This window comes from Pteropus medius, unplaced genomic scaffold, assembly GCF_902729225.1.
Source record: "Pteropus medius unplaced genomic scaffold, Ma_sr-lr_union100, whole genome shotgun sequence".
NCBI lineage: Eukaryota > Metazoa > Chordata > Mammalia > Chiroptera > Pteropodidae > Pteropus > Pteropus medius.
The window spans coordinates 1792240-1816360 of record NW_024349797.1 but is presented as its reverse complement, the minus strand read 5'-3'; the positions used below and the strand labels follow the sequence as shown (position 1 = coordinate 1816360).

At 40.6% G+C, this 24121-nt stretch overlaps 1 protein-coding gene and 1 pseudogene across 3 annotated transcripts in view; one reads left to right on the top strand and one right to left on the bottom strand.

Annotated features, from left to right (window-relative positions):
• The first annotated feature begins 415 nt into the window (after positions 1 to 415).
• ZFYVE1 (zinc finger FYVE-type containing 1) overlaps positions 416 to 24121 on the top strand; it is a 44832-nt gene continuing 21126 nt past the window's right edge. Inside the window, exons 1-3 of one of the 3 annotated variants that reach the window (XM_039883708.1) lie at positions 416 to 606; positions 1976 to 2909; positions 19740 to 20244. In XM_039883708.1, coding sequence (XP_039739642.1) covers positions 2427 to 2909; positions 19740 to 20244 — 988 coding nt within the window. In that variant the 5' untranslated portion in view covers positions 416 to 606; positions 1976 to 2426. Of the gene's footprint in view, positions 646 to 1975; positions 2910 to 19739; positions 20245 to 23076; positions 23183 to 24121 lie in introns of those variants that run through there. The other 2 variants (XM_039883707.1, XM_039883709.1) reach the window with 2 other exon arrangements.
• LOC120620019 (uncharacterized) lies at positions 21680 to 21798 on the bottom strand (annotated as a pseudogene).

Genomic DNA, 24121 nt, shown 5'->3' with positions numbered 1-24121 from the left:
CCAGGTAAAATTAGGGAAGTGGAAACTGCCTGTTTTTACATATTTCCAAATGAACGGTGTGCAACAAGGGTTACTTGAAATGGAATTACTTATCTCGCCTACACTACACATTACAACAGTTCTCTAATTTAGCGCCATTCCTTCTCCAGCCACTACCCAAAATAACGCGCTGAAACCTACGGAAACCGCAGTCAATGCTAAAACTCCATGTCCCAAACTGCTGGATGGCTTATCTTCACCACCTCCTCGCAAGAGCAGTCTCTTCGGTACTGGGAGTTGTAGTCATTCAGGGCCTCCACTTCCGGGATGTGGGAGAGGAAGCGCCTTAGGGAAACTACATTTCCCAGGAAGCTGTGCGTGCCCTTCTCCGCCTCTGCCGGCGTCGGGCTCCACCCCGTCCCGCTCCTCCCTCCCTGGGCTGCCACCGCTCACGCCTTCCTGTTAGTCCGAGCTGTTAGAAGTTCACTCTGATCAGCTGATCCCAACTGACAACAGGAAAGGAGGAAGCCCGGGAGGCAGCGAAGGAGGCGGGGGGGCGGAGATGGAGATGAGGATGGATCCACCGGTGCCCTGAGGAACAGCCCCCGCCCCCACCGGCGCCCCGCGGTACCCCGACGCCGTTTGCCACGGCCGAGCTGCTCCGTGGTGGGGTCCCCGGGCTGCCGCGGTCGGGAAGGGAAGGGCACAGCCCTAGGCTGGGCAAGCGATAGTCCGGGAGCTCCGGCTGCCCCCGGGAGAAGCGGGGGGGCGGGTGCGGCTGTGGTGGGGGTGGGGTGGCATAAACAATGGATTCGGCTCTGGCCTCTGCCAGCGTGGGGGGATTTTGGGGGACCTTCTTTGTTCTTAGACTGCTTCTGCCCCTTGGGTTGTGGTGGTGTTGCCCGGGAGGAAGGAAGGATGAGGAATCCCTGGCTGGAGAGAAGTGTCGAAGTAGGGAGCCGAGTGGGCAGATTGTTTGCTTGGCCTAGCGGGCGGTGAGGTGTTGTTTTGAAGTCCGATTCTGTATTTTTCTCAATTGTGACAAATTTTGATTTTTGTTTCCGTTGTGGGAGCTGGTTGGGCACGTCTGAGGTTAGTGTGTAAATAAGGTCTTCTACTCACTCCCTTTGCTTTCCTTATTTATCTTAAAATAAGATTGATAGATTGATTACTGTGGGGGAGGAGTAGAGAGTATCTGAAATGAGGGCTTTGCATTTCGTGGGGGCGTTGGAATGGGCGTTCAAGGCTAAAGAGAGTTAGGAATATAATTGTGACAAAAGCCCCTTTCCCGCCCCAGTTATGCCCCAGTTATCTTTTCTTCTTCTTTTTTTTTTTTGAAGTTATTTTTAATTTTTTGAGAGCAAGAGAAAAATTGTTTTAACTCACTGCAGGTCTGGCTTTGCGGTGGGTTATAGAGGAGTTCTGTCTCCCCTTGCTCCTTTTTTTTTTTTTTTTTTGCAATTAGAGAAGGGACAAAAGGAAGTACAATAATTATTATTGTTTTCAAGCATGAAATGGTGACTCTTGTTTCCAGTTTTACAGTCCTTCTTAGGCATCTGTCTAGAGTTGAAAATATTCCAGGACTTTGATGGAGCTAAAGTTTATTATTATTATCATTTATTTAGCTTTTTACAGGTTTTTTTCTCCGTGTTTCCCAATTGTGGGGTTCAGGTGAGGATGCAGAAGTTGTCCTTCCAAGTATATTTGCTCAGTGATTTTGATTCTGAAATAATAACCGCGTGAACAGAGAATTTCAGCCTGGGAAATAAAGCAGCAAAGTCTCTTAAATACCTTGGGCCTAGATGTAGTGGTTGTTTTCAAAAGGGCCCTTGACCATGATTTTGAGAAGAAATTGCTAGGATCAGAATGAGCCAGTGTAAGTTTTACAAGCAAGAGTGAGATTTCTCACAGGAGTTTTGGTGTCTTATTTAATCACAATTGTTTTTTAAGGTGCACCTCTATTTTTAGATAGTGAAATTCCTTTTCTTTATTCTAGGTATCCCCTGAAATACTGACTTGAGGTTGGATTGTATTGAAAAGCTCCTGACCACTCTCTTCCCTTACCAAAACCTTGTGCTTGAGGCCCAACCAATGACCTCAGTGAACCTATCAGATCTCTCTCAGATAGCCATAAAAAGACCCTTTCAAATTAATTTTGACCACATATTTGCCTGCACTTTATGGAGGATGAAAACATCAAACCAAATCTACATTGCTTCTGATACAAGAGTCTTGGAGGCAGAAAATTTAAAAATCGAACATTTGTGAGTGTGTGGAGAATTCTAATAGGACACCAAAGGGTTTTTGCGCTTTGTTTTTCTTTTTTTTAAGGTGTTCAGAACCCTGTGGTATTTCTGTGCAGTCTTCAGACTCAAAGCCTTTGTCGTTACTCCTGGGGAAAGCCCAGTGACCGTTACAGGGTGCGCGATTTCCTTACCAATCAGAGTATGAGTGCCCAGACATCCCCAGCAGAGAAGGGCCTGAATCCGGGGCTAATGTGCCAGGAAAGTTACGCGTGCAGCGGGACTGATGAAGCTGTCTTTGAATGTGATGAGTGCTGCAGTCTGCAGTGTCTCCGCTGCGAGGAGGAGCTTCATCGGCAGGAGCGCCTGAGAAACCATGAGCGGATAAGACTCAGACCTGGCCACATCCCTTACTGTGACCCTTGCAAGGGCCCCAATGGGCATTTGCCAAGTGTGAGGCAGAGGGCTGCTGTGCGGTGCCAGACATGTAAAATCAACTTGTGCCTGGAGTGCCAGAAGAGGACTCATTCTGGGGGTAGCAAAAGGAGACACCCTGTTACCGTGTACCATGTCACTAAGGTCCAGGAGTTACTAGAAGAAGAAGAGATGGATGAAGAGACCAAAAGGAAGAAGATGACTGAGAAGGTTGTGAGTTTCCTTCTAGTAGATGAAAATGAAGAAATTCAGGTAAACATGTGGGTATAGTGGGATTCATGTGACAGTGGAACAGATAGATCTGTCTTTGGAAGTTAGCTCTCAAAAGGAAAGTCCAGGAGGAATTCAAATTTTAACTGTTAAAAGACAAGATCCTTGAAAGCTTGTATTACAAAGAGTCAGATTTAGTTACTTACCAGCTGTGTGAGCTTGGGCTGAATCACTTTACTTTTCTGAACCTTAGTATTCTTATCTATAAATGGGAACATTGCCTACTTCATTGGGTTATTGTGAGGTTGAAATGGCATAGTGTTTGTATAGCCTGTTGCATAATAAATGTTCAGTATACAGTAGCTGTTATTAGTATTATTATTAGGAAAAACTGATTTAAAACAGTTTTCTGAATGAGAGCACTTTGGCGAATTGTGAATAAATGTGAATGATGAGGGACTTTGTGCAGGGAAACACTGACAGTGGGTCCCATGGAGAGGGCTAGGTAATAAGTCATCAACCTGCTTTCTCAGTTTAGAGAGTCAGGTCTTTCAAAAGTCGCATTTGATATAAGGATAGTGTTCTCTCTAGATGGTCTCTTATTTCCATGTGTAGGCTTCTGATGAGTAAAAGCCACTGAAGGCACCTGGGAGTACAGAAGGACTAGAGAACATTTGCTTTGATTCCGAGGTGGGGAGAGGGTAATATATGATAGGAACAAGTCACGGAGATAGTAGTGTATGACAAGGGTGATTGGGGAAGGGGTAGTATAATGCCTATGCTTTTGAGTGAAGACTGAATTCACATCCTGGCTACACCACTCACTGGCTGTGTAACCTTGGGCAAGTTATTTAAACACTGTGCCTCAGTTTCACTTCTACTACCTAGTAGTTGAGAGGATTCAAAGAGAATGAGAAAGATTTATCACAGGGCCCAGCATGTAGTGTCCACTACTAGTCTGTTGTTTTTGTCGTATCATGCAGTATTTGTGGTACATGGACTCTGTACTTTTAGCGGTGATGACTCCTCAAGTCTCCAGATTGGTATGGTATGTAACTTAACCGTTTGAAAAACTACCCAATTACTCAGTAAATATTTTTCATTTCTGTCTTTTTTCCTCTCTGGAAAAGCTTATGAAAATGGATTACATCATGTTTCCTATGTACAGCAATCCCCCCTTGTCTGCAGGGGATATGTTCCAAGACTCCCAGTGGACGTGGATAGTACTGAACCCTATATATTCTGTTTTTTCCTATATATGCATACATACCTATGGTAAAGTTTGACTTATAAATTAGGCCCAGTAAGAGATTAACAACAATTACTACTTATAAAATAGAACAATTATAACAATATAGTGTAATAAGAGTTACAGGAATATAGCCTTTCTCAAAATATAGTACTGTACGTACAGTGTGGATATGCTGGACAAAGGGATGATTCATTTTCTGGGCATCATGTTCCGGGCAGGCCAGAGTGGGACCATGCGAGATTTCATCATACTACTCAGCATGGCACACAGTTTAAAACTTATGAATTGTTTATTTCTGGAATTTCCCATTTAATTTCAGACCACAGTTTATGGTGGGCTACTAAAACCATAGAAAGTCAAACCATCGATAAAGGGGCTCTGCTGTACTTCTGTTGTCAGCTACATACTTTGCTAACACAGACTTTTCTTGAATGGCTGAGAGGAACTAATAGAGTTATGGAAGAATGACCCAGATCCCATTCGGCTTCCCTTGTTAGCGGTAGTGTCTTCATTATGAATTATGCTCTAATTGGGCGACGGTGTGGGTTAAATATTTTACAAGTGGGACACTTGGTTTTGGATGATTCTTGTTGGTTCTGCCACCAGTTCTCTTTAGTGTCAGCCTTTATATTTCGGATTGTCACTTTCATAAAGAGGAAGATTTGAGACGAACCAGTAACCTTGTCACAAAATATATTTTTTGAAGGGAGGAGGATGTGTATTTTTTCCTATTTGTAGCATTGATACATGTTACTTAGTAGAGAATTAGGAAAACATAAGGGAGTGTAATGAAAAAGGCAAATCCAATTACCCAGAGATGATATTTGTCCACTTTTTTTTCTTGTAGTGTGTAGTATGTATATAGTTGGGTTGCACAGACTTCCCCTTCATAAATATTGACCATTTCCCAGGAAATAACAGTTTATTAATTGCAAGCAACATTGGTTGGGACTAATGGATTGGACATAGAATTTTATTTAGTGGTGATTCATTCTCATAGAGTCACTACTGGGAAAGTACTTTGAGAAAATATCTGGTTCAGTTTTCTAATGTGAATGTCCAAAACGATTAGACGATTGTCTGATAACAAATCTAGATTATAAATTCAGCTAGATTGTAAACCCCTCGAGAGCAGGACCATTGTCTTATGCCCCGTATCATGTACAATGGTAGGCACGTTGTGAGGCTATAAATACTTACTGATTGATTGGCGATGTCACATCTCAACTTCGTTTTTCAGAAAATGGATATCATACACTTAACTACTAAAAAAAAAACTAAAATGTTATAAAAGGGCATACAATGATCAGAGTTTCTCTCCTACTCCATACCCTTAGTCTCCTTTCTTAGAACATTCACCATTGACAGTTAATGGCATGCCTTTCTAGAATTTTTTTCATGTGTACGTATAATGTATGTATCCTTTTAATTTTTCAACAGAAATAGAACCTGATATACTTACTGTTCTGTCCTCAGCTTTTTTTCACTGAAGGATACATATTGTAGAGCTTCCATGATCAGTACATTGAGATTTTACCTCATTATTTAAAGGCTGCTTAGTATTTTATTGAATGTTTTTTTGTGTAATTTTAATGTAATGGATATTTGAGTTATTATAAACAGGAATGTATTAAATAGTCTCTGAATTTATTTAGAAATGGAATCTTTTTTTGTCAAATGATATGTGCATTTTAAATTTGGATTGATTATACCAAATTTCCAAACCTCATTTTCTTAGCCTCTGCAGTACTTCTGTGAGTCTCCCTTGGGTTCTGGTCTTAGCTCATAACAGCTAAAATTTAAAAAGCTCTTACTGTGATGCTAGGAACTGTTCTTAGCATTTTACAAGTCTGAGCTCATTTAATCCTGTTGATAACTCTGCCTGTTAGCTTCTTGTTGCTGCTGTAACAAATTACCACAAATTTAGTGGTAACAAATTACCACAAAGGTAGTGGCTTAAAGTAACACAAATTTATTCTCTCATAATTGGGAGGTCAGAAGTTCTAAAAATGGATGGATAGGGCTGTGTTCCTTCTGGAGGCTCTAGGGAATGATTTGTTTCCTTGTCTTTTCTAGCTTCCTGAGGCTGCCTGAATGGTTTGGTTTGTGGCCCCATTACTCAGCTTTAAAGTCAACAGTGTAACTCATTCCACTCCCTGTCTCTGTCTCTCTTTTATTGTCACATTGTCCTCTCCCTCCTGCCTCCCTCTTAGGAGGATCCTTGTGATTACACTGGCTCCACCTGGATAATCTAGCATAATCTCCCCACCTCAGGGTCCTTAATTCAGTCATTTCTGCAAAGTCTCTTTGCCACATAGTGACATACACAGGTTCTAGGGATAGGATGTGGACATTTTTGTGGGGGGGGCAGTTTCAGCCTACCACACCCTATGAAGTAAGTTGTACATCTTAATCAGTTGGGGCTGCTCTAACAGAATACCATAGATTGGTTGGTTTTTAAACAACAGAAGTTTATTTCTCAGCTCTAGAGATTGGGAAGTTGAAGATGCTGGCACCAACAGATTGAGTGATAAGGGCCTGGTTTATAGACAGCTGTCTTGTGTTGTTCTCACATGGCAGAAGGGAACTCTTGGGTTTCTTTTATAATCCCATTTTTCAGGGCTCCTCCCTAATGATCTAATCACCTTCCAAAGGCTCCACCTCCTAATGCCATCACATTCACATTGGGGTTAGATTTCAATATATGAATTTTGGGGGAGGGGGCAGAATACAAACATTCCATCTATAGTATTGCATTTTATAGATGAAGACATTGAAACAGAGTGATGAAGTTAACTTGCCAACATTGAGTTACATTTAAGTAGCCGAAGATTTGAGCGTAGGTTATCTGGCTCTAAAATCCTTGCTTTGTAACACTCCTACTGTCTCTGACCAAGTCATTTAAACTTTCTAATTAACCTTCATTATGGTTAATAGTATCAGCTCACCAGTTCCTCATGGCTGCTGTGAAAATCAAATGAAACGGCTCTATATAAGTATATGACTATCGTCATTGAAGAAATGCTTCTTCATAGCAGTAAAGATTCTATGAGTTAGGCCCAACCTTTGTTTTTCTTTTCATGTTTCTAGGTGTTTGTAGGTTTTGATGATTTTCATTTTAGTATGTAAGGATTGTTTTAGCAGTTCGTAGGCTGTTACTGTTAGGTGTGGTTTCCTCAAATTTTATGGCCGAGAGCCTCCTAAGATTTGTCGCTTATGATTCAAGTATTCAGTTTCTTTGGGAAAACCTAAAAAGATAAAAGTTTTCTTTTAGAGGTGAAAATTTTGTCATTACCTGTTGTCATTTGAGTGTGTAGTGTTATCATTTGAGTGTGTAGTAGAATGATAGATTTGAGGAGAGACTGACTTTTGGTCTCAGTAAGCCATTTGTGGCCTACTAGCCAAAGCTATTCATGGCTTCATCACATTTATTATATGTTATGTACTGGACACTTTCTAGATTCCAAAGATACATGGTTAATAAGACTCGTTCCGTGCTGTCGTAGAGTTTACCATTTAAGTGAGGAAGGCAGAGTTCACACATGTAAAACACATAAAAAGATGGTTCACATATAGTAAGTATTATTAAGGAAGAGTGATTTGGAAGCTACAGGAAGGTTTTATTGTAGAGGTAACTTTTAAGCAAAGACCTGATGGTTAATACTACCTAGGAAAATAGACCTGTTGACAGGAATGGGAACAAAAAGAAGGTGGGCTGTCATGTTTGAGTATAGAAAGAATGCCATTGTGGCTAGAGTGAGTTGCAGAGTGGTAAGGAAAGAGATGCAGAGGTAAGTAAGCAGGTGCCAGATCACGTGGGGCCTTGTAGGCCTTAGAAATAAGCGTGGGTTATAAGTGTAATAGGAAGCATCATTCTGCTTTGTGCTAGAAAGTCACATGACCTGATAGAACTTTTTAAGAGATAGCTCTTGACTTTAGTGTGCAATCTAGATTATGGTGATTGTAGCGGGGGCAAGAGGGAAAGCAGTGAAGCCACTTAGGAGAATATTGCAGAAGGTGAGGTGAGAGGTGGCTTAGATTTGGTGTTATTTACATGGTGAGATGGAAAGATAATGAATTTGGGACAAAGTTTGGGTGTGAAACAGGAATGCTGATACATTGGGTGGAGGGATGAGGGAATGAGAGAACTCAGTTGTGATCCCAGAGCATTTGGTTTATGCAAATAACACCTGCTTAATACTCCAGATTTTACTGAATTGATAAAACTAAAAGTCTTTAAGAACTCTATTCGAACAATAAAGAGAGCTAAATTCGTCTTATTTGGTATTATCTAAGACTGGTTCTCAACTCGAAGTGGTTTTCCTTCCCCAGGGGGCATTTGGCAATGTTTGGAGTCATCTTTGGTTGCCACAGCTGGGGGGTAGAGGGGATGTACTACTGGCTAGTGTGTAGAAGCCAGGGTACTGCTAAGATTCTTACAATACATAGGGCAGCCTCACTACCTCCCATCCCCACCAGAAATATTATCTAGTACAAAATGTCACTAATAGTGCTGAGATTGAGAAACTGATCTAAGAATTGAAGGTTTGGTTGAACAGAAGATCTGGATTCCAGTGAAGTGGAAAATATATTGGGAACAAAAATTTTAGTCAGAACACCATTTTTTTCTCTTTTTGGTTCTGTTCACACCTCAGAAGTAATCTAGGTGAAATTAGTATTTTGGTGTATTTTGTAACCTCGCTAGTGAAATGTTTAGACTTTGTGGGTTATATTCATTGATTTTTCTAGGCCTCAGTGAAACTATACCAGGAAAACCAAAGAACTTATGGATCTGTTTTTTAGAGCCCATAATACGTAGATGATCCACACTGACAAGTCATCCATAATCTCAAAGTTAGAGACAACACCCTTAGCAAATAACTCAAAGGTTAGAAGAATAAAGTTCTTTAATTAGGGTTCTTAGTGGTAAGAAGAGGATAGTATTTTCTTAGCTGTTGGGTCTTGTGAGGAATTCAGACATCTTATCAGAATGTCTATTTGTCAGAGGATAAAAAGGTGAAAAATTAAGTCATTTTTTTCCTTCATTCTTATATACATACATATTTAAACCCCATACAGGGTTTCCCCCCCACCCCCATAATCATCCCTTTCTCTCTGTCTCTTTTCTACAAACTTCCTATACTGTCCTCTCTCCAAAAGAACAGAGCAGCAAACTGACAGGAAATTTCACCTTCTTGCTGACTGTCCCCTAACTGGGGCATTAGGAGAGCCAGGAAGCTTTTCATGCCAAAAGACTCCTGAAATTAAGCCCCCTCACGCCAAACAGGCAGGGTGATAAGGAAGTCCTGGAGTAGTCAATGAGAAGGTAAGAAAGGCCCTCTTTGACTCAGGAATTGACAGCCGTGGTTCCTCTCTGAAATGGGAGGCCAAGTGAGTCTTCTCTGTTCTTCCCTCAGCAGAGTCATTGGTGGACCTCATCACACTGAGTCCGTTCCTTTAAGAAGACCCATCACGTTGCTTGGCTGCTTCACTTGTTTACAGTCCCAGAATAGTGTGGCTCAAAATACTGGGACTTGGCTTTTTTTTTTTTTTTTTAATTGGCTGAAGGAGACATTATTTTAATGGGATCCAGGAATGGAAAATAGCAGAGGATGTTTTTGGACTGTATGGGAATTCTTGACCACAAACCAGCTGTGTTGGTCTATCCCATTTCTGTGCTCCTATCTTAGACTCATCTGTTGGTGACCCTTGGGCCCTGTCCTCTGCTTCCTGATCTAGGGTACCTTGATGAGGCTTGCTGTTTTCTAGGCCCTCTGTTTCAGAAACCCCTCAGGACTTAATTCTGGTCAATAAGTCACGAGCCAGGGGGATCATAATCTTCTAAATTGTGGAACTTCCCCACGATTTCTTGTTAGATAGCCAAAGTCTTATACTGTAAGGACTAATTTTGGTGCTGTGGCTGGATAGCCCTTTGGCAATCTCTGGTTAGGACATGAATATATTTACTGTTGGTTCTTAGGAGCTGTGAACAAAAAGCCATAGATCTGCTTAGGAGCTGTCTGTCAAAATAATAAGCAATAATTGCAGGAGTAGCAGAGGTTCCCTCCGCCATTGCTGCCTTTTACTCCTCGAAACCCAAGTAAAAGCCTCTTTTGTTTAGTAATAATGCTGGGAGGAAGGGCATTGTATGGGATTACTGGGAAGTGCAGGGCAGAGGATGACTCAGATGGGCAGAAAGATAAAAGAGCCCCTATTATGTGCCTTCAGTTTGTGCTCAGCATTTTCTGAGCTTTCCCAGCCTTGGGCTGTTTTAACAGGCTCCTGGCATTTAACCTGGGAGGCCTTTTTGTTTAGTACTGGACTGTTTAAAATTTGACCCATATAAGCCATCACTGTGACTCAAAATCACTGTGAGTCAGCTTTCCAGGGAACCTATTTTTAACTATTTCAAGTTACCTCCAGTTTATGTGATTCTATTTTTTCCTGGTCTGTTACTTCTTTGAAGTGATTGATTTTTCTGGAATTGAGCAAATATTTGGCTTTTTCAACCAGGGGTCATGTTAACGGGAAGATTTCTTATTAAGTTGACTTTATATGTTTTCCTTGTGGATGCATCTCCTGGCTGCACCACCCTTGAATTTATCCTGGAGATGTGTAGCACGAAAGGGCTTCTGATGGCTGGCTGAACTTTTCTGGGGAGTCGTGCTTGCTTTGGGAGGAGCTCCCATTAGACCATTTCTGCCTACGGTTAGAACTGCTAAATGTATTGAGTATGTTTGATTGCTGATGGGAAGTTAGAGGAAAGCTAATGGATGAGACCCAGAAGAAGGGAAAGAAAACAGGATTATAAAAAGTTCCAGGCAAGAAGAATTGGAAAGACCTATGAGAAGGGACACAGAGGAACTTTTGAACTTTTGGAGGCAGGAAAGGGTGATTGCTTCCTTGGAGGATGTTTTGTTCATTTTGCCTCTGTTTCCAATAGCTTTTGGCTGGCAATTAAGAGGCACTGTTTGGCCTATTCGTGTGGTTATCTTGGTAGAGGCTGGGGTTCTTGGTCAGAAGAGTGTACAAACCAATCGTATGGAAGCCTCTGACCTCTGGGTGATTCTATTTTCTGGTAGCTTCTGGAAATTTTTGTTCCCCTTACTGATTCCCTTCTACTTGAGACTGGATTATTGCTGTCTTTTCCAGGGAATTTGAGTCTAGACAGTGGAATGCTTGAAAAGAACAGATAAATCCTGGTTCTGGCATATAGTTGCAGACACCCGAAGTTCAAGTTTGGAGAGCAATTCAGCAGTCATACAGTATTCTAGAAATTCCTCTAATTTCCAGCCCAATTGCTTCTGCCCAGTGTATATGTCATCTACATGGCTAAACTGTTTTCCATAATCTCTCATAACCTTTTCTTTCAGAGAGCTCAATTCAGTTTACATGTATCATTCAACAGCAGGCATAAACATTTATTGAGTATCAATTATGTGCCTTATTAGTTTGAGTAATCTCTGAAATATCTGCCCCTTTCAGAAGTAAATAAGTTTCTAGAACTAAATATAAATGAGTTTAGGGTTACATACTGTTTTGGACTGTTCATGACATCTTCTTTTCATTACCACATAAAATTGAGTTTGCTGCTTTTTTTTTTTTTAAAGGATTGATCTAAAAAGGTTTTGGTGTTAAAGTGCAGCCCACCTTGACCCCCATATTTACAAGAGCAACCCGTGTCCCCACCTTGTGGTCCTAGTCCCCTCTCCTGATTTTTCTTCACACTACTTATCACTGTTTGACATGACATAAAACAAAAGTACATGACATAACACATGTACTTTTAAAAATCAACTCTTCATGGCATAATTTACAGAATATACACATTTTAAATGTACAGTTCTGTAAGTTTTGACAAATGTATGTACACATGTGTAACCACCGCCACAGTGAAGATATAGAACATTCCTGTTCCCCAAAAAGGTTCCCTTGTGCCTTAAGTCAGTCCTCAGAAATCACTGATCTGTTCTCTACAACTAGAGATTTGACTTTCATGGAGTTTTATATAAATAGAAACTTGCAGCACTGTTTTGTGTCTGGCTTCTTTCACTCACCATGTTTTTGATGGTCATTCATGTTGCTGCATGTCTCAGTTCATTTGTTTTTACTGCTGGGTAGTATTCTATTTGTTCATCCATTCACTGTTGTTGGACGTTTTATAGACCATATATTTTAATTGTTTGACTCTTGTCTTTTTTCCCCATTAGAATTTAAGCTCCATGAGAGCAGTGACATTTTTTTCATTGGGGTGTAATTCACATAACATAAAATTAACCCTTTTAAAGTGAACATTTCAGTGGCATTCAGTATATTCACCATTTGTGCAACAACCACCTCTATCTAATTCTAAAATATTTTCATTACCCAAAAGAAAACCCTGTACCTGTTAAGCAGACCATTCCAGAGGACAGTGATCTTTAAAAATCTTTTTTATATAACTTTTATTATTTCCCAGTTATAAAAATAACATTGACACAGCATGTTAAAATACTGATATAGAACTACAGAAAAGTAGTTAATTTTATGATAAAGCCACTAGTATCTCAGTCCTTTTTAATGTTGCATTTACTTTTTAAAAAAACAACTTTATTGAGATATAATTCCTATACCATACAATTCACCCACTTAAAGTGTCAGTGTACAATTCAATGGCTTTTAGTATATTCACAGATATGTACAACCACCACCACAGTCAATTTCAGAACATTTTCATTGGGCAGTAATTTTTGCCTCTTCTCTTTGTCAACATCTAGACAGTGTTTGGCACAGAGTATATACTCAAATAATATTTGTTGAATGAATGAAATGCACTGAGAATGTAATCATTAGTTCAACAAACATTTAATGAGTGCGTACTATGTGCTGACAACTGAAGGACATACAAAAGGGCAGAAAGACACTGGGTTTGCCCTTAGGGAGAGGACAGTCTAGTGGTAATAGAAGAAAATTACATAGAAATAAGGTGGATGATGTCAGCAGTATAGAAAGGATATTATGGCAATTTAGAGAAGGGTAATATTGCTGGAGGGGTTACTATCGTTAATTGACTTAAAATAGTTATATGCTATATTGTTACTTCAGCAGGGCTCCATTATCACATTCCAGGTTGTATAGAAACCAGATTCCTCTCAATCTCTACCTCAGAAACAAAAAATCTCCTTATAAGGCTGTGTCATCTATTATGATCGACAAAAACTATGAGGAGAGCACTTTAGTGAGTCTCTGGTGTAACAATAATTCTTGGAATCCTGTCATGTCATTCTTTTGAAATCTTAATGCTTTCTTATGCATAATGTATGTATTATGCCATCTCATAACAGTTTTTTCCCCTAAATTGAAAAGATACATCTTTCTGAGGGAGGGAGTGGTAAGTATTGAGTAAAGTATCTTCCTTGTCCCATTGTCCCTAATTCTTTAAAGAGGCATTTATTGGAAACCTTCCCTCAGGAGGATTTTTACTTGGGATAATGGAATGAAATTCTGCAGTGGTGGTGATGACAATGGCCCAGAGGCAAACCAGGACAACTACAGTCAACACTTCTCTAGCATTTAACTACATGCCACCACTGTGCTAAGTGCTCCATATACATCTCATTTAATTCTCACAGCAACTCTATGAAGTAGATCGGTTGTTATCCTTATTATATAGGTGAGAAAACTGAGGCCCAGAGAAGTTAAATTACTTCTTTAAGGCTCTTCTAGTTCAGTGAGTGTTAGAGGCTGGTTGAGTGAACCATTAATGGTAATACTGCACTGTTCTCTTCCACAGAGAATGTAACATCTGGACATTTGTGCTATGATTATTCATTTATTGACAAATATGTATTGGTTTCCTATTATGTGTCAGGCCCTGTGCTAGGGCTGCAGGGGTGAAAACACAGACCAGACCCCTTGCCAGCGTAGAGTTCATTCTGGTTGGGAAGCTCAGAACTGGGATGAATGGGAACATGTTAATAGACATGGTGTGTTGAGGATGGAGACTTTGAGCAAGGGAAGGATTGAGTAAATTGCCCCTGGTGTGATCCAGGTAGCGGTGAACTTGAACCTAGCTCTTTTGTCTTATGTCTCACCTGGTGCTTTTACTGCTGAGTCTCAGAGCCTTTACCAGACTTTATGTCTGTTTTTATAGTTGGCCAAATATAAGTATGATGTGCCACTTAAAAGGGGAGCTGCATCTCCCATCTGGAAGCTCCTTGGAAGAGTCCTTTGAGGATGATGTAGATCTTGAGGATGACTAGATATTTCCAGTTTGTCCTCAGAATTCGGCTTTGCTTTGGAAAGCTTTTTATTCAGATATAATGGAGAGCTGAACTGGGTTAGGTCAACGAGACTGATCATGGAGCTAAAAATGATTCTTTTTAAAGAATTCATTGTGTGGATTGTCTCTATGTAGAAATGTTCTCTCTCCTGCTAGAGTAGGAGGAAAGTGGCAGGCAGTGTATGTGAAGCCATGTGTCAGAAACACCACGGGTAGTTATAAGACATGGGAGGAGAATTCCTGACCTCTCAGGTAATGGAACACTTGGAGGACCCCGAAGTAGAAGAAAGTGATCTTTGCCCTTACCAAATGTGTTTGTGAAGCCAGTCTCAACTTCAGTAGTCTTAAGAAAACATTTGATTGAGAAACAATTGTTTTTACATGAAATTGTTGACACATGGATAAACAAAGATATATACACACTCCTAAGGATACAATGAACAGAAATTTTCTGAACTTGCTGGTTGAGGAGACAGGTTTACTAGAACTTTTTGGCAATAGGGATTTGCTATTGGAGTGGAACCTCCCTATCATTTGGACTTTAAAAATAGACTGGCTGCTGATCTGTTTGACACTAAGTCCTGCCTAAAAATTGGGCCATGGACTTATTAAATCATTGCCTGGAGTTCTTTTCAACATGATGAAAGTGGGTCTGGATTTTTTTAAGGAAGAGTTTTGTCACCTTCCACTTCTCCTTTCCCTCCCCTAGAAGAAGGAAAATGTTACCTAAGTTCTATATCTGTGCTGGTCTAACATCATCAGGTCAGTGCCAGACACTAGATGAAGCTCAATACATGTCTATTGATTAAATGAAGATAACAAGTTACAGTTTCCTTGTGGGATAATGGTCCCAGTTCTGATAAGAACAAGAATCTGGTTTGATTTCTTTGGGTTCTGTCTCTTCCTCTGAACTCAGCTAAAGATGGAATGAAAGCAAAATAAACCAGAAGTCAACACAGAAAAGTAATTATAGAAACTTACTTTGGGGATGACTATTGACTTAGGCTAGTTTTAGAATCTCACGAGAGGTGTAAAATAACCTTTGTTGTCTCAGTGGTGGGATTTATTGTAAAGCATTAGATTGTGATGGGAGCAACCAAGCTTCCCTTAGCTTTTGCTGTTTGGGGAAGGAGCTGATTTTTGCCCTCAGCCACAGGGAACACCTTTATAAAAATTCAAAGGACTGTTATGATTGTAGTTGGTACAAATTAGGTCATTTTCATCGAGAGAGGCCAAAACTGAAAGGACTGGAGCTACTTTCTGAGTTACTTTCCTTGCAGTTGTTTGGGGTTTAACTTCTAGACTCTGTGTTTTGTTGAACTTTCCTTCTTCCAAGGCTCTTTACTTCAGTTCCTTCCTCGCTTTTTGCATTTCCCTTCCCAGGCCTCCTCAGAACAAAGCCCATATGGTCGTTCTTCCTGTATGATTCTCTGAGGGCTAAGAAGGAATTTCTTGAGGGAGATTTTCATTATCCTGTTGCTTGCTTAGGTCAGAGTTTGACTGCTGGACACTTTTCACTATCATAAACTGCTCTGAATTCTAAATTGGAACAATGGAGATCATTGAGTACAGTTATACTTCATTTTAGAAACTCCACTTGGAACTCTGTACAAAGTGAAAGGCTTTCTGGGTGAGAGAGAGATGTACTGTTTGGTTTCTTAAAGATTGGTATGATATTAGATGGTCACTTTACTAAGAGTCAGCTATAAAGCCAGTATTAATATGTTGTTTTGATCCGCGAGAAAGGAGTCATCAGAAGCAAGCAGCAAGATAATTTTGGGTAGAGTCGGTTTGGATCTCACTGCATTGCCGATTTAGTCTCTGAATGAGTAACTTCTGAACAACAAGCTTGTTCAAGCCCAGCTGCTATTGCTGTGTATCAGGATGTTTTCCCAGTTGGCTGGTCTTTAAATAATAATGGGTAATTATTGAGTGCTTACAGTGTTCCAGGCTTTGTGCTATGCCCTTTATGTGCTTTATCTCATTTAGTCCCCTCTGTATCCCTAAGGGTTGTAGAATCTGTTATCTTGTTTCCCTGAGGCTTCAGTAGTTAAATAACTTCCTCAAGGCCACACAGTGGCAAAGCCAGGAGTGGAATACCAGTGTTTCTGATTGGTCTGAGGTCCAAGAGATGGTCTAGCAAGTTGGGGGGACTGGAGGCAGAAGTTGGGAGGGGGGGCTTTGGTGTCACTCCTGCTTTCGCTGTTTTGAAAAGGCTGAGGACCATTTGTAGAGTTGGGTGGCCAGTTGGCCCAGCTCAGAGTCAGGTAGCTTATTTCACTCCAGGAATGGAGCAAAGTGGGATCATTGATAGCAAACAGGCAGAACAAGTAGGGCGGGAGCCTTGTTCCCTTCTGGCCCCTTCTTTTCCTCATGGAAAGGAATCTTATCTTTTCCTCCCCTAACTGAAAACCAGTCTTGCTACCACCTAGGCCTAAGCTGTTCTCTCCTTCTGGCTCATGTAAGGATGAATTTAGTATAATAGGGAGCAAAATAATATGAAAGGTAGGCGAATTAAAAATGAAGCATGTTTTTTGTGTGCAAAGCATTTTCTCACTTATCTATTTATGTGATTAACCATCACTATACAATCAAAGAAGGCAAAGATGGTTATATCCTCACTTTACACAGAAAAAACGCAATCATTGCATGTTCAATGATTATTTAGGGCTGTCAGTAGAAAAACTAGCCTAGAGCTTTGAGCTCCTTGCCCCAGAATTCTTTGCAGAGAGTGGACTCAGAGGCATATGCCCAACACATGAACACATGTCTTTAACATACCCCAAGACACCAGGTGCCAAAATAATATCCCCAGATGCTGATATGGAGGGTTTTATTTTCATCCTTAATAAATAGTTAACAAAAATATTATGTACATCATTTAGTGGGCACTTAATCAATGTGGGTACTAAGACAATTCTGTACCTAAAGATTCCCATGTGCTCTTTTTCAGGCGCCTGTTCTTACATATCTGGATAGTAGTTGTCTTTTTGTGGGCTCACAGATTTATGACAGTAGATTTCCAAGGGTGAAAGTCCCTAGCCTAGTCGTCTTTCCAAGGACTGTTTAAGAAGGTGGATGGCTCTTAGAGTGAGTGAGCCACCCTGACCTTACCTGACTTCTTGCTGGTAGAGGTTTATGGAGCTTTTGTTTTATTTCTCTTGCTGGCCAGTGTAGCAGCTTGGAACCAGGCTGGCTGAGTGACACTGTTCCAAAATGGGCTGTTATACCCCCAAATGGGGTGTAACTTCTTGTTCCTCTCAGTTGTCTGGGAGATCAGTGAACTCATCACCAAGTTTATTGAATGCTGCTGCATGTGTTAAGCCCTGTGGAAGATACAGGGTGAAAAAAAAGTGATTAGAATACCTAGTAAGGTGCCTGGCATTTATTTTTATTCATTCAATAACTGGATATTGAGCTCCCCCTCTGAGCTATGTTGTGTTCCAAGTGCTGGGGATGTAAAGATAAAAGCGAAGGACACTGTCACTGCAGTGGGCATTCAGTAAGTTGTTAGAATTATCTAGCATTAAGGCTCCTAATGATGTAACAATAGTGATGCTATTAGTAGATAATGACTGGTTTAACATCTTGATTATGGGAAATGAGGGCCTATATTATCACACCTGTGGTCTGTTTACATTTCTCTATCAAACCAGCACACTCTTAAATATCAGGAAGGTGTTTTTTCTCTTATGGCTGGAGGATACTTGCTGTAAAGGTTCATCATTCCTTTAGCTGGAATAAAACATTACCTGTTTGGATTAGTAGCTTTGATCCTGGGGTTCTGCGTTCTGAGAGTATTGGCCCTGAGCCTCTCTCTGGAGCTCCAGTCTGGTATCTCACTGGCACTAGGTCTCTTCCTTCTCGGCCTTACTCTTAATAAGGACTGCAGTGTTCTTTAAACTGTAAACAGAAATTATGGAGGGATGAAGTTTGACCAATGTTTTTTTTTAAATAACAGCTTGATTGAGAAGTAATTCACATACCATATATTTCACCCTTTTAAAGTGTACAAATTAAAGTGTTTTTTGTATATTCGTGAAGTCGTACAACCCTTACCACTGTCTAACTTCAGAGCATTTTCATCACCCCAATAGAAACCCCGTATCCATTAGCAGTAACTCCCTAGTCCCCTCTTCCCTCAACCTCTGGCAACCACTAATATACTTTCTGTCTCTGTGAATTTGCCTAGAGTGGAATGTTTCGTATAAATGGAATCATAGAATGTGTAACACTTTTTGTCTGGCCTCTTTAACTTAGCACAATGTTTTCAAAGTTTGTCCACGTTGTAGCATGTGTTAGTACTTTATTCCTTTTTATGGCTGAATAATATTACATTGTGTGGCTATACCACATTTTATATATCCATTCATCAGTTGGTGGACATATGGGTGGCTTCCACTTATTGGTTATTATGAATAATGGTGCTATGAACATTCATGTTTAGGTTTTGTGTGGACATATGTTTTCAGTTTTCTTGGGTACATACCTAGGAGTAGAATTACTGAGACATATGGTAACCCTATGTTTAACTTTTTGAGAAATTGCCACACTGTTTTCTAAAGTGGCAGTGCTGTTTTATGTTCCTACCAGCAGTATGTGAGCATTGCAGTTTCTCTACATCCTTACCAATGCTTGTTATTATTTTTTGATCATAGCCATCCTAATGGGTGTGAAGTGATATCTCATTGTGGTTTTGATTTGCATTTCCCAATGACTAATGATGTTGCGTGTGATTTCATGTGCTTAATGGCCATTTGCATATCATCTTTGGAGAAATGTCTATGCCAAAAAAATTTTTTTTTTTTTTTTTTTTTTTGCTTAAAATTGAGGTCGTTTCTTTAAAATATTTAATTAGGTTATTTTTTTTCTTTGTTGAGTTCTTTATATACCCTGGACACTAGTCCCTTATCAAATGTATGATTTACAAATATGTTCTCCCATTCTTTAGGTTGTCTTCACTGTCTCGATGGTATCATTTACAAAACGAAAGTTTTCAGTTTTGATGAAGTCCATTTTATCTATTTTTTGTTGTGTGCCTTTGGTGTCATATCTAAACAATCACTACATAATCCAAAGTCAGAAAGATTTGCTCCTGTGTCTTCTGAGAATTTTATAATTTTAGCTCTTTCGTGACCACTAAGTTCTTATACTGTCTGAGGCTTTGAAAATTCCTGTTAGCTGTTTGCTAGGGAACGGACTGGGTGTGAGGCTGTTATCCTGGGGCTTCTTTCTCTTGCTCCCTTGGCAAGTCAGTCAAGGACCTTGACTCTGGGAAGCACTTGTTCTTCTTGCACATGTGTCTAGCTATTTTGCCATTTCTCTATTTCATTGTCTTTTTTTTTTTTTTTTTTTTAAGGTAACCAATGAAGAAGACTTTATTAGGAAGTTGGACTGCAAACCTGATCAGCACCTGAAGGTGGTTTCTATTTTTGGAAATACCGGTGATGGAAAGTCTCATACCCTCAATCACACTTTCTTTTATGGCCGTGAGGTCTTCAAAACCTCCCCTGCCCAGGAGTCCTGCACTGTGGGAGTGTGGGCAGCATATGACCCAGTCCACAAAGTAGCAGTAATAGACACGGAAGGGCTCTTGGGGGCTACGGTGAATCTAAGCCAGAGAACACGGCTGCTGCTTAAGGTCCTGGCCATCTCAGACCTCGTCATCTATCGAACTCATGCGGACCGGCTGCATAATGACCTCTTCAAGTTCCTTGGGGATGCCTCAGAAGCATATCTGAAGCACTTCACCAAGGAGCTCAAGGCTACCACTGCCCGCTGTGGTCTGGATGTCCCCTTGTCCACCCTGGGCCCTGCTGTTATCATTTTCCATGAGACTGTGCACACTCAGCTACTGGGCTCTGGTGAGTAGATGGGGTACTTTGTCACAGATTGACTTTTCTCAGTACAGAGCAGCCATTGGGCTGCAGTAGCAATGTGGTGGTTGCTACTGCAACCTTATATCTGCTTGAGAAGACATAAGGAAGTGTTTCCAGAAGGATGGAATGAACCAACCATGCCAAAATCTGTTTATGGTCAGAGCGAGGATTGAGAATTGCCGAATGGCTTTGGCAAAATAGAGGTCCTGGTGATTTGCATAAGACCTCTTTCCCAGGGATTGTGGGCGTGAAAGCCTAATCAGAGTGGGATTGAGAGAGAATAGAAGAAGAGTGAAGGTAATGAGTATATTCAACTCTTTCAAAGAGTTTTACTGTGAAGGGAAGCAGACAGATGAAATGATAGCTGGAGGCTGATGTGGGATTTCAAGGAATTTTCCCTTTTTAAAATTTAAGATGTGAGGTATGCGCAGACATTTGCGTGCTGATGGGAATGAGTCACTGGAAAGGGAACAGTGCAGATGTAAGAGAGAGCCGGAGCATTGGAGTAATACACAAGAGCAAGGGGTGGCCTTAGGAGCATGGACAGTTCATTTATAACAATGGGAGAGAAGGTAGAGTATACGGACACAGCAGCAGGTAAGTAGGTAGGTGTGAGGTGTGTGTGTGTGTGTGGAAGTTGTCTTATTGTTTCTATTTTCATAGAGGAAAGATCATAGGAAGCAAGATCATCACCTGAGAGAGAGGATGAGGGAGTAGGTGCAGCAACAATAATTGGATGCAGGTGGAGACAATAGTGTTGGCTCCTAACGCAGTTACACTATTTACCTGTTTATTCCATGCACAATGTCATGTGCTGAGCCCTAGGGCACCGAACTGCAAAAAAAAAAAAACAAAAAAAAACCAAAAACACTTCCTACCTTCAAATAAATCACAGTCTAGCTGAGGAGACTGCAGGTGTTCTGTAGTAAATGTAGGTGCTGGAGCTGTGGGAGTACAGAAGAGGGACACATTAAGTGGGATCTAGAACACAAAGAGGTGACCTTTGAACTCTAGAGAGTTGGCTAGATAGAGGAGGGGGTAGGGATGCTGTACGAGGAGCAAACCCCTAGTGGTTCGAAGGAGCAAGTTGTGTCCAGGGAACTGCAGCTAGTTCTGCTATAGCTTCCCAGATTCCATTCTAGCCCCTTTCAGTGCACCCCCACACAGCATCCAGAGAGATCTTTTTAAAAGCTTAATTTATAATTTAGATCATGTCATACTCCTGCTTGCAACCTATCAGTGGCTTCCCACTATATCAAAATAAAATCCAGACTCCAAATTATGGTGTCCTCAGGCTAACTCCTGCCTTCATCTCTGAACTTTCTTTTTTTTTTTTTTTTTTTTTTAGTGAGGCAACCCTTGGTTGACCTCAGATTGCAAGGACCTTGTCAGCTTACAATCTCTTATTTTTTATTTTTCACGCCTACAGCACCTGGTCTTCCTAGGTGGTCTCCCATCCAAGTACTAACCAGGCCCAATCCTGCTTAGCTTCCGAGATCAGACGGGATTGGGCTTGTTCAGGGTGGCATAGCCGTAGACTGAACTCTTTCTCCTGTTATCCTCCTCCATTCCTTCCCCCTGCTCATTAAATGCTCTCCCCGCTTCATGTGTGTGCACGCTTGCACGCCTACTCTGGTAGCCATACCAGCCTTTTCTCTGTTCCCACCTTTGCCTATGCTGTTCTTTTTGTCTGGGACACTCTGCTCCCAGCAAGCCATACTTTTTTTCAGTTTCAACTCAACTCTCATCTCCTTGGAGCCTTTGCCAACCGTCTCGTGTAAAGTTGTCCTTCCTCCATTCTACTGGTTGTGCTCTTATTGCATCACCCTGTTCATTTGCGTCAGAGCACCTGTTGCCATCTGAAATCATCCTGTATGTTGGCTTACTTGATTTTCTTTTTTTCCCATTAGAATGGCAGCTCCACAGAGTCAGGAACCTTGCCTATCTTATTTATTGCTGTATCTAAAAAGCTTTGCTGAGTGCTTAACACAGTAGGCTCTCATCAGATGTTTGCTGGATGAATACATGAAGAGGCTCAGTGTGTCTGAAGCATAGATTATACAAGGAGGAATGGTGGAGATACTCTGTAATCTGAGTGTGGATGGCTTTGACTCAGTCTTCAAGTATGACAGACAGCACCTCCTAAAGGATTTTAAGCAGAGAGTTAGATGTTCAGATCTCTGTTTTCAAAGGATCCCCCAGCAGCCTGTGGCAGGCTGAACTGGAGGCAGCCTGTTACATGCCTGGAGGCAAGGAGACCAGCAGGAGGTATCAAGGTTGTAGGTGAGAAGTGATGGGGGCTGAACCAGGGCAGTGGCAGTAGGAAAGAAGTGGACAGACTGGGGCCATCTTAAGGAGTTAGAATCTGAAGGACCTGGGTCTAGTGGGAAGACGAGACATGTAAATGTTTCAGAATGGAAGAAGAAACTCATAGCAAGTGACTGCAAGGTAAGGAGAGGAGGTTGGAAATGCTGACGTTAGGATGCCTCCTGGGGTCGGCATTTTCATGCCACTTTGGATCTTTACAGCTTGATTGAGGGGAAGGTTTACTTTCCAGTAAAGGGTTTTAAAATAACCAGCTCTTAAAAAATAGCTTTTCTTTATCTCTTTCTTCTTTCTTTCTTTCTTTCTTTCTTTCTTTCTTCTTTCTTTCTTTCTTCTTTCTTTCTTTCTTTTCTTTTCTTTTCTTTCTTTCTTCTCTTTCTTTCTTTCTTTTTTTTCTTTCTTTCTCTTTCTTTCTGTCTTTATTTTGTCTTTCTGTCTGTCTTTGCTTTGTGCTGTGCACTATGCTAGATTTTTTTTTTAAATAATATGCTAACTTACTGTATCTTTGTTATTCAGCTGAGTCAATAGCAGCCCATTTTACAGATGAAGAAACTGAACTGAGAGAGCTTAAGTTATGTAACCAAGAAGGTTCCAGCTAGTAAGTTGCAAACTTGGGATTCAAAACAAGGTCTTCTAACTTATAAATCCAGATGTTTCTGGAATACCACTCACTGCCGCTGCTTGAAACCTTGAGATGGAATTGAGGCAGCCAGAGTTTATGCAGGGTAGAAGGACCGGTGTCAGAATTGTGGGCAAATTGATAATTAAATTTTTCCTATCTTATAGACTTTCTGATTTTGTTTGATCATGTTCCATTTCTGGATAGAGGGTTTCTAGGTGGTAGTTAGTAGGCAAAGGAATTATCTCTGCTTTACAAATGAGCAGAACCAAGCTCCCATAATTGTTTGGGAACAGTGATTATATATCCTGGGACAAGCTGTGAGATGTGGTTTTGGGGGCAAGTGAAGTTGGTAAGGCTCCGCTGACCACGGGGATACTGCCTGCTCTTTCCTTCAAAACTTACAGCCACAGGAAGAGTTTAGGAGGAAATAGGTTTAGGGATTAACTGCAGAATTTTGGTTACTTCTCTTTGATGACTTGACTTTTAAATTTGAGCTAAAGCCATATCTCCAGTGTTAATAGAAGTGATTTTTTTTTGTTGTTAAAAATTAACAGAAATTTAAAAAATTCTTGCAGCTTTTACCTCCAAAACTTTTATTGAATCCATTTGTACTACCAGTCCCCAAATTTCTAGATAATTTTTGGTGAAACTATGGGGAGGTTCGTACTCTCATACATTAGCAGTTACTTCACGGCTTCACCAATATAAGACCAGCATTTTCAAAGTAGCTATTTATTTTAAGTGTTGTTAGTAGTTTAGTGGTTAAATATGTCCACAGGATGGAAGACTATTTAGCTGTTAAAAAGAATAAGGAACTTCTCAGTATATCATGATAAGGACAGATACTTACAGTAGTTATTAAATGATAAAAGCAGTTGCATATACATATTGGTAAGTGTAGAAAAAAAGTGAAAA